At 32.5% G+C, this 11507-nt stretch overlaps 1 protein-coding gene across 1 annotated transcript; it reads right to left on the bottom strand.

Moving 5' to 3' along the window:
- Positions 1-595: 595 nt before the first annotated feature.
- Positions 596-8589, bottom strand: LOC140183585 (protein ALP1-like). The gene is made up of 3 exons (XM_072232044.1): positions 8302-8589; positions 7994-8216; positions 596-651 (listed from the first exon to the last, which is right to left on the bottom strand). The coding sequence occupies exons 1-3, from the start codon at positions 8587-8589 to the stop codon at positions 596-598; spliced, it is 567 nt and encodes a 188-aa protein (XP_072088145.1).
- Between the last annotated feature and the right edge of the window lie 2918 nt (positions 8590-11507).

Below are 11507 nucleotides of genomic sequence, written 5' to 3'. Positions count from 1 at the left end.
ATGTTTGCCCACTATGTCATGCCTACGACCCATTTTTCTGAGATCCCTATGGACAAGCTCCTCCGGATAAGTTGTGTCATGGAAGGGAAGGAGGTTTACTTCCCCCGGTTGATTAGGAGGTACATGTGGCGGGCACACATCCGAGGCTTACTACCATTTCCAGCCCTGGTCGCTAGGATGGTCGATTTAGCCGGTGCTCCATGGAGGGACGATGACGTGACGCCACCACCCCCAGACGACGATGACAAGGAGGTTATTATTCTGTGGGGTACGTGGGTGCACGAGAGGCCACCATCCAGGCGCCGCTCTCGAGCTAGAGCAGCAGTAGAGGCAGCTAGACCTCCTTCTTCAGCAGCCGCAGCAGGACCCTCTTCTTCAGTAGCAACAGTACCTTTACCGCCACCAGCACCTGAGCCGACCTATCTTCTAGTTCAGCGTCTGTTTCGATTCATGGAGCGCAGTGAGCACCGTATTATGCGACGGTTTTACCAAGTGGATTAGACATTCACAGCACAGGGCATTGGGGTACCACCTATTTCCGACTCTTCTGCATCCGATGAGGAGGAGCCGACTCAGTAAGAGGCACCCCTGTAGGCTACCCAAGATACTCAACAGCCTCCCGAGCAGCTGGTACTGCAGCCTGAGTCCCAGCTGGAGCCAGATATGACTGTTATCCCTCACCATGAGCCCGATCAGTAGCATCGAGGATGATGCTTCATCTTAAGTGTGGGGAGGTCACCATCATCACCGTCGGTGAATTTGGTGAACATTTTCGGACATTATATCCTAGTTTATTTTATTTTGCTTTATTTTGCACCTTTTGGATCATTGTATATATTAGTATTGTAGATTGTGGATACTTTTGTTTAGTTTGTTGATTTTACAATTTTGCTTTATCTATGCACTCTTGCTTTATATAGTTGTTTTAGCTTGTTTTAGCTTGTGGTTGTGATTAGAAAAAAATTTTGATTGTTGAGACCTAGTTAACCCTTTTTGCACAAGAAATTGGTTTTGATTGAAAAAGGGATAAACTAAGGAATTTTTTTAGAATTTCTCAGTCACAACATTGCATTAATAAGCTTAGCCAAAATGATGAAATTTCCCAAGGGATTTATCTATAGGAAACCACTGATAAACCCCGATTTCGTGGTCTATCTTATGCTTATTTTAGGGGATATATTCACCTTTTGCCATATTTATTCAATAAAATAGCATGGTTTTGTAATTCTCCCTTGAATTGTGCTTAAGTGTAAAAAACATGCTTTTTAGGCCCTTAAATTGGTGATTTTAACTCACTTTAATTCCATTCAATGCCTTGATGTGTTTGCTGAGTGATTTCAGGTTCATAAGGCAAGTATTGGATGGAAGAAATGAGGAGAAAAACATGCAAAGTGGAATATGTAACAACCCAAATTCTGGTACGTCATGATCATACTAGAAACTGAGCGCTACCAACTTGTCTTCCTAATTATTATCTATTATTAATTATATGCCTGATTCATTGTTAAAAGCGTAGTTATTTTGCGAGATATTTTTTTTTTTGAAAACGTTTGGATTAAAAGATGGAATCATTCATAATCACTCCATAACTGATAACAGATAAAATAGTTATAAATAACCACACATAAATACATCACAAGCAGTTAATAACATACAGTGATCCAGCCTTTATTTAGGTATAGACTTTTAATTAGAACACCTCTAGATATAACTAGATAATAACTATATACATATACATACATACAACATCCCAGGCCCTGACCTGTTCAAGAAGTCCCTAAGCTGGCACCTAGGCTAGCCTAGACTCTATACTCACCTAGTCCCTCTAAACTACTAAACTGAGGGAAAGTATGTTCTATGTCTTCAAAACTCAAGTCAGGTGGAACGTCATTAAAAGGTAGAACATAACCTACTACTCCTCTGCACGATCAGACATTGCTATAGGACGTCTCTCTAGTACCTCATCAAGTAGCCACACAGCAGGAGTCTCGTACACAGGATTTAGGTTAAAGTTCACGTATAAATAGGGTGTAGACAGTAGCTGGTCTCACAGTATATACATATAAACAGAGAACGAGATTCACCCTAGACTCAGAAGACTACTTAGAGCGGAATCCTCTTCTTGTGAACGGTCGTCAGCGAACTACGGAAGGGTACTCATGCTTCCATCTGAAGGAGGAATGGAGAGAGAAGGGGTAAGAACTGGGGAGTTCTTAGTAGGGTCGGGGTTATTAGTTAAGTTCATTAATTCTGTGTGGCTTGGCAGACGAATAACAGAATATAGAGAAGTAGTAAACAGAAGACAGATAAATAGAAAAAATAGAGAAAATGGAAAGTAGAACACAAACAAAAGAATACAAGAAAATAAAACACAGAAATAGCATACAAGCAAACAAACATAAAGAAATAGAACACACACAGAAAGAAATGCAACAGAAAATGATGCGCAGACAATAATGATGCATGTCTAGCCCTAATACAGGCCATGAGCTTATGTGTCGGTTGGCTGCCCGCAATCCCGACATTTATCCGGTCACGAGTAATCCCAATTTCCCGGATACGATTTTCCGTTCCTAAATAAATGCGCATATAATATAGCCATTCATTTGAGACAGCCTCTACTTACTGCAAGAAAATATATATATACTCTACTATGCTCTGGGGAAGTGGAAAATGGCTGTAGGTAACTTAGTTTCCTTACAGAAACTCTGGGTTGCTTCAAGCAACTAATATATAGATAAATATTGCTCTGGGTTGCATTAAGCAACTAATATATATATATATATATATATATATATATATATATATATATATATATATATATATATATATATATATAAAAATTTTTCTTTATTATATTACTCTTCCCTTTATATCTCTTTACTCTATTCTAGTTTCTCTTTTCTCTGTATCTCTTTACTCTACTCTGGTTACTCTGTTCTCCGTATCTCTTTACTCTACTCTGGTTACTCTGTTCTTTGTATCTCTTTATTTTTCTCTGATTACTCTTCCACTGTATCTATATTTACTCTTTTTCTCTCTATTTCTTTACTTTTCTCTAGTTATTCTGTTCTATATGTTTCTCTATTCTGCTCTGATTTCTCTAGTTAATGTATGTATTTAAAGCTTATGTAAATTTTGATATGAATAGTTACCCTGTCCCAAGTATAGGTTCATTAAGTCTATACTGAAACAGTTTAACTTTTCATATAATACTTAACCCTATTCGCAACTCAAGGACTAACTATGTTGCCCTAGTTCGTTCACTAATTTCTGTCTATTTTTCTGTCCTTAAAACTTTACAGACTTTTCTTTGGTTTTTTATCTTTTCTTTAACTTTTTATCTTTCATTTATCTTTGCCTCACGAATATGTTATTTCCACTCTCTAAGTGTTTTATGAAGGTAATTATGAGATTCTGCGCTTAAAATTGTCTTTCTAAAGCTTTTACAGAAAACTGCCTTTTCTGCATTATTTTATTATTTTTATTAAAATATTATTTTTAATTGAATATTATTATTTAATATTTTATTATTATTTATTATTTTATTATTAATTTTCGAAAATTACCTTACCTTTTACTTTTAACCTTTAAAATTCACTTTTTACCACCTGTAACTTTTAAAATTTCTACTTTAACTACCCTAACTTTTAGAAATTACCAAATAACCCCTTAAACACCAAATATTTTACTTCCTTGCCCTTTTAAGGATCTAAAGCCTGTTCTTCATTGTTCTTCATCACACTCAAAGTGTTCTTCATGTTCTTCGTAAATTCTTCAGATTCTTTCTCCATTTTTACCCATTTTTCAGTCTTTTCAGCAACCGATTTTTACCATAAATCATAATAAATTAGCAGCCACTAAAACCCCATATTTTATACATGATTTCATTACAAATTGAACCTCAATTTAAGCCTAGGGTTTCGTTTTTCAAGCTGCTCCAAGAACATGAACTTTAAAGCTTGAATTTCATCAAATTTCATAAAAAATTTCATCAAATTTTCACCAAGAATCAGTCATATATGCAACAAATTTTTAGCACAGCCAAATCATACAACATTCACACAACTCAAACACAAATAATCAAGATTAATTTCATGACACCCTACCTTGATTTGCTACTCCAAATCCGGTAACTCTTTGAAGTGTTCCTAAAGCACTTTTTCCTCCTAAAATACATCAAGAACAAGTTTAAAAGTATAAACCATCAACTAAACAAACTTCAGCAGCATCTTAGGAAGGTTATCCTCACCTTAAAAATGCAGGAAATCAAAGATATTTGGCCCCCAAGTCAAGCTAAGCAAGAGATCTAAGAAAGAACATCAAGAAAATACTTGTTTGAGCATGTTTCCTTGAAAACCGAATTGAAGAGGGAGGGAGACAGCCATCTCACCTTATTTCCATCCTTGATAAGTTACATGGATATGTAGAGAAAGAAGAGAGGATCATTTTGGTGAAATCAGAGTTTTGATTTGAGTTTTAGTTCAGAAGAAATCAAGCTTTGAAGATTAAGTGTTCATGAAAGTTTCTCTCTTTTCTCTCTTGTTATTTTCGGCCAAAATGATGAAATGAGACAGCCTTGGAGGTCTTTGGGGTGTAAGGTGAGTTGTGATTGGTTGGCTTGGAGGTGGATTAAAATAATATTAAAATATCTCAGGTGTATAACTACTAAAACTATATGTATCGGAACACTTGCAAAAATATCTCTAAAAATTATTTTCTGAGCTACTAGCATAAATGACACTATTAACATATTTATTGTGAGGATAAAACATGTATGATGAGGCCTTAGCATTGCTAAAGTCATCAGAGAGTGCTGGTGCTAAGCTGCACCCGTAAACCGTAAACCTAGTTAAACCGATTTTCTGTTTTTAACTAAAACTGACCAGGTAACCTTATAATATCATTTAAGAAGCTTCTAATACTCATATAATGATGATATTATCCTATTATCTCTCTTCTCTCATGAATCTTGTCCGATTCATCAAACTGAGACTATTTATGAAAAATCGAATCAAAACTCCTAGCTTAAAGATGGCATAATAACAATGAGCTTGCCTCAAAAGAGTCCTATCTTAAAGATGGAATAATAACAATTAGGATTGAGATACTTGATGATATATCAGAGGTTCTCCCCTTAATGATCTTCTGGAGAAATCCGTACTTTCAGAAAAGATCTCACGTACTCGAAAATCGGGATTGTTACAGAATATGCATGAGGAAACAAGAATTGGGAATGCATCGATGGGCGCGCACGTGTACAAGGCGTGCACGTGTACAAGACGTGCACGCGAAAAAGTGATTTCACATAGAGACACGCACGCGTACATGACGCGTCCGTGCGTGAAGAAATAGCCAATCAACGTGCACGCGCACATGGCGCGTACGCGCCAATACTCGCACGTGACTCACTTAAAGGCAAAATGCTGGGGGCGATTTCTGAGCAGCCCATGCCCAACTCCAACCTATTTCGGAGTGTATTTCATGCAGAATTGAAGCCCAAGCAAAAGGGGGGAGCAATTGTTTGTAGCATGAGCATCATGTAGGTTAATTTCTAGAGAGAGAAGCTCCCTCTTCTCTCTTGAATTAGGTTATGATAGGTTAATATGTTCTAGATCTAGGTTCAATCTCATGTTTTCATCTTGTTTCCTTTATGAATTCTTGCTTCTACTCTTTGATTCTCATGGTTTGTAGTGCTAATTTTCCTTTTATGCTCTCTTTTATGTTCATGGATGCTCATGTTGGGTTTGATTTACAATTAATGCAATTTAATGTTTGAAGTTCTTTCAATTGTTGATTTGAGTTGTTGATTTACTTTTCTTGCAATTGGTAGTTGGTAGATTTTATTATTTTTGCAATTTATAATGTTTACTATTATTGCACTCTACCTGTTTGATGAAATGTTTTCTTTGGTTTTTGAGTAGTTCTCTTTGCTCTTGGCCTAAGTTAAGGGGATTGGGTAAACTTGAGTCTTTGGGTACAATTAATTTGGTGACTTGAGAATTCTTGGTGATCAATTTGACACCTATTGATACTAACCCACTACTAAGTCAATTAGTAGATAGGTTAGGACTTATGGGTTGATGTGATCAAATCTATTTTACGTACTTCAAGCTTAGGAGTAGAGCTTACGTACTTAAGGCTTGTAGGAAGTAGACCTAATGGATTGGCATATCAAAACTATCAATATTTGATTGTTGACAAGGATGGTGATCTCAATTTCCCATGTCTTAGACAAGAGTTCTTTACCTTGCTTTCTTTAATTGCTTGCTTGATTTACTTTTCTTGCCATTTATTTTCCGCCTGATGAGTGGATAATTTATATGCTTTTTGGCATTATTTTTAGATAGTTTTTAGTAGGATCTAGTTAGTTTTTAGTATATTTTTATTAGTTTTTAAGCAAAATTCACATTTCTGGACTTTATTATGAGGGTGTGTATAGTTCAAAGATTAAATTTTATTACTAGGAATGTCATTTTTAGGAATATAATGCCTAGGAATAAAATTACTTGGAATATAAGATACCTATGTTTGTTTATAAAATTTAATGTCTTGGAATGTTATATAATAATCCTAGGAATAAATAAATTTTTGTTTGGTTGAGTTTAAATTTCTTGGTCATATTATATAATATATCAAAATTACCCTTGCTCATTCAAATTAAAATATTAATGACTAAAAATTAAATATAAAGCTAATTAAATATTATTTTTTTACATTATTTTTTTTAATTTACAAAATATCTCTAATAATAAATTTACTAAAATACCCTTAATAATAAATATGTTTAGCTAAAATTATTATTGACTCTAATTTTTTTAGAATTTACTAAAATACTCCTAATATCAAATATCTTTAGTTAAATTGTTTATTGATTCTAATTTTTTTAAATTTACTAAAATATCCTTAATATTAAATATGTTCAAATAAAATTATTATTGATCCTATTTTTTAAAATTTACTTAAATACCCCCAATATCAAATATGTTTAACTAAAATTATAATTGATTCTGTTTTTCTTTTAAATTTATCAAAATACCCCAATATCAAATATCTTTACTTAAATTATTATTGATTCTAAATTTCACTTAATAATATGTTTAATTAAAATTATTACTTTTTTTACATTTTGAATTTACAAAAATACTTCTAATAAAAAATTTACTAAAATACCCTTAATAAAAATATATTTAATTAAAATTATTATCGATTCTAATCTTTTCAAATTTACTAAAATACCCCTAATAACAAATATCTTTAATTAAAATTAACATTATCACAATTAAATTTAATAAAAAAACATTACTATTATCCAAATGAAAGTTACAAAAAAGTATCAAAAGTAAAAAATTACTTGCACTAATAAGCATACATGCACAACTCTTATACAAGAACACAAACACAAACAAAATGAAATCAATGTTATGACAGAGAACCTCACACATAGAAAAATTATTACAATTATCGAGCGTGATGTCTTCTCCTCCATTGGTTCCACATTTCTTGTACAAGTTGATCTCTCCATCTACCCCAAGCATCACTCGTCTCAATATGGTGGATCGTCTCACCATCTACTCCAAGTATATTTTGATCTTCTATCTCATCAATAGGATCCACAACCATCACTCTTCTAATATGATTATGCAAAAGGCAACAAGCAGTTATAATTCTTCCTTGAGTCTTAATAGGATAAAATGATCTTCCTCTTTAAATTCTCCATCTTACTTTTAATACTCCAAATGCCCTTTCAATGACATTCCTAGCTTGTGAGTGTTTCATATTAAAAAACTTTTGAGCTGTACTGGGTTGATTATGTGAATTAAACTCACTCAAATGATATTTTTGTCCTCTATAAGGTGCCAAAAATCCTTCACAATTCATGTATCTAGCATCACATAAGTAATAATGACCTAGTGTGACATACACAATTGAACAAAATTAATAAAAGATAAAATAGTTACTTTGATAACATATTAAAGTCTCAATAAAATACCTTGGGGAACACTAAACCCATTGCGAAATAGTGCATCTCGCAATACCCTAGAATCTGCAACTGAACCCTCCCAGCCCGCTAGTACGTAGATAAATTGCATATCGGGAGCAACCACTCCAAGCACATTGGTTGTTATGTCACCTTTTCTATTTTGATATCTAGGCTTATCAGCCTCAAGGACATTGACTTTGATATGAGTTCCATCTAAGGCTCCTAGGCAATCCTAAAATCCAAAACAAAGATCAATTAACTCAATCCTAAAGAACACCAACCATACTAGATTTAATAACATTAGCAAAATAAATTACCTTAAACCATTTCCACCGTTCATCCATTTTATCCTGGCTAAATGGTTGAGGTTTCTTCAGTAAGAGATTATGACATCTCAAAATAGCAAGCAATACATCATTAAACCACCTACTAATTGTTTCTTCAGATCTCACAAATTGTCTCTTTATTACTCTAATTTTGACGTCATGTGCTATAATATGTAAAAAGATGGCAACCATTTCTTCCACACCCATATTCCTACTTGGTTCTAACCTTCCAACCCTTTTAAGCATGTTACACAATGCATGAAAGGCACATCTATCCATTCTTGTGTTTTCTACACATGCCAGATCACTAAAATAAATAATCCTATCAACACTAACATCTCTTATTACTTGCCTACTATAACTATCATTCCATTTTCTTTTCTTTTTTTTTTCAATTGCAATATAATTAAAACATAGCAAATTATCAACAACTTAACCATAAGGTCATTCATTAATTCGAAATGTAAAATCAAGCAGGCAATAACTTCCATCTTCTGTTTGGGATTCATTCTGCAAAAAAATCAAGCAGGGCCAATTTAGGAATATAAATACTTTCCTTTTCTTTTCTTTCTGGTAGCAATGTCAATGCAGTGGGAAACAACCAGAAAAGACAAGTTTAGGAATATATATATATATATATATATATATATATATATATATATATATATATAAACTTATATGATATATAAATAATTTTTATTTTAAAGTTTAATTTTGTCCAAACGGATGGTGCACATAAGCTACATAAGAAAGCCATGCTCAATTTATGTGAGTAATGAAAAAGTACCAGCAACTCTTGTAGTAAGACACAAAAAGATAAATATCTTACTTATTACATTGATACAAAAAAGAGAACCCAGTGTTAAATTTCTCTGGCCTTAAAAAAAAATAATTTTAAGTCCAGATTTACATCCTTTTTTATTTTATTTTTCAGTAGAGCATGACAACAAAATGCTGCCGACTAAGTATATAGATACAAGATTTGCTGATAATTCAGTAAGTGAAATTTTATATCATCATTTAATTTTAATGAAAGGTAATATCCAATAAATTGAATGCTACAGACATGCATCATTTAATTTTAATGAAAGATAATATCCAATAAATTGAATGCTGCAGACATGCTTTATACAAATTAGAAAACTTTAATTCTAATCCAAAACACAAGCAGCTAGAGGCACTACTATACTACTAATACTAGTCTAATGAACCCACTCAAATAATAACCATAACCTCATTGAACTCCTATGTCATCATAGGCTTAGCATTTTTGTATACTCTAATAAAATTCACATACATATTAATAAAGTTCACACAAGAAAATATGTTCTGCCTAAGAAGTAACTACAACAGTAACTATTTGAATTTGTGCAATGAAGATATTGAGAATAAACTGAAACATCAAAACAATGCATTTTTTAATATTTTAAATTTAGCATGTTTAATCCAATAAAAAAAGGAAAAACTTCTATATTGAATTTCCAGTAATACCCAAAAAGAATTGTAAGTTAAAAGCATAAGTTGAGGTCTATTGAATTTCTAATTTAGTATACGAGTATGAGGTAATTTAAAAATAAAGGAAATGAATTTTAATTAAAATTCATAATATATATCAAGAAAGATAATGTTAACAATTTTTTAACAATTCAATATTGAAACCTGAGTAATGAAGTAAAAAACAGAACCCTACTTTCTTAACGATTAGTGACTCCTACACATCAAAAAGCATACACATTATGCCATATAGCTATAAGCTAAGCTATAGGGAAATAATCGTAATAATAACAATCCATGTGATAAATGCCATGGTATTTAGAAAAAGTAAAGCTGTTTTATCAATTTCTATAAACTTGAAGCAAGGAATCACACAAGTATGAAAAGAACAGTAAGTAAAGGCCAATCACAGAATCACTGCAATCCAATTTTCATCATCTTGAAGCAAGGAATCACACAACTATTAGATATATTGCAACAAACCAACCCTCACTTGAATGGCATTTGTTCGTTCCCATCGTAAATAGTAAAAACTAGTCATAAAATTAGTAATAACGAGTTTTATCCAAATTTTCACAGAAATATTTTTCAGTGGATTGAAAACCAGACCGAGAATTCAAGATAGACAGATAAGTTTCTCTCAATCCATTTTTATATTTGTAGTGTGAATTTTATAATTACCTTTTCTATTATCTATCGACAACAGGACAGTGACACTCAACATCAATGAGAATGTTGTTCAGCTAATACAGTAAAGTGTTACTATCTAGTATCTAATACAATTGGTATAGGAAACTACAATTTGATATCAGGAAGTTCTCAATTGAAGCATATTTTATTGCTTGTTTGGGTTTATAGTATCAATTATAAACTCCCATTTAGAGTAGGTGACATGATTCTTAAACTAATTTTGTTTTGATTAATTTCAATCAAACATTTGCATCTAAACCCCTACTTGAGAAGTGTAAAGAGGCCATAAAATGTAGCTCTATTTTGGAAAACTAGTTTCATGGTAAGTTTCAAATGCATGATACTTATTAACCAAAATCAATTGCAAGTTTCTTAACATAAAATCTAATACAAAACAAGCTTTTGCTCCAGCTCATGTTCATAAAATTAATTCCAAACAAAACAATATTTTACAAAAGAAACTACAAAGATACACTATATAACATGCAATATGGCCTTCATGTCAAGTTGTCAACACTAAGTTAAAAGAGGTTTTTGAGAAGAAACCTACCTCAGAACCCTCAAATTTGATATACTTCACTTGATTTAATTGTTTGAAAAGTAGAAAAGCATGAAGTCCTGTTTGTGTGTCCTTCTCACATTTTCACAGAGTGATATCAGCAAAAGCATTTATGAGCAGACAGTGGATCTACCAGTGTAATACACTGTGATATAAAACCATAAGCACAATATCTGAATCTTTTCAAATATAAAGCAGAAACATAGATCGGACAGCTACTTGGCTTATAAGATGCAGATTCAACTTCTTGTTTCATGAAAAGACTAAATAATACCACAACCAATAACCTTTTTACACCATCAAAACAAATTTTCAATATGAAACTAATGGCAATGCCATGGCTAATCAAATGTTCTTGAAACATCAAAGTAACAAAGAAGTTAGGCATCAGAACAAGACAAACAAAGAAACATTTAACAAATTCAAAAGATCAAAATTCAGCAATTATTATATA

This window comes from Arachis hypogaea, chromosome 1 (genome assembly GCF_003086295.3).
Source record: "Arachis hypogaea cultivar Tifrunner chromosome 1, arahy.Tifrunner.gnm2.J5K5, whole genome shotgun sequence".
In the NCBI taxonomy this organism is placed as follows: domain Eukaryota; kingdom Viridiplantae; phylum Streptophyta; class Magnoliopsida; order Fabales; family Fabaceae; genus Arachis; species Arachis hypogaea.
This window is presented reverse-complemented; position numbering and strand designations above follow the sequence as displayed.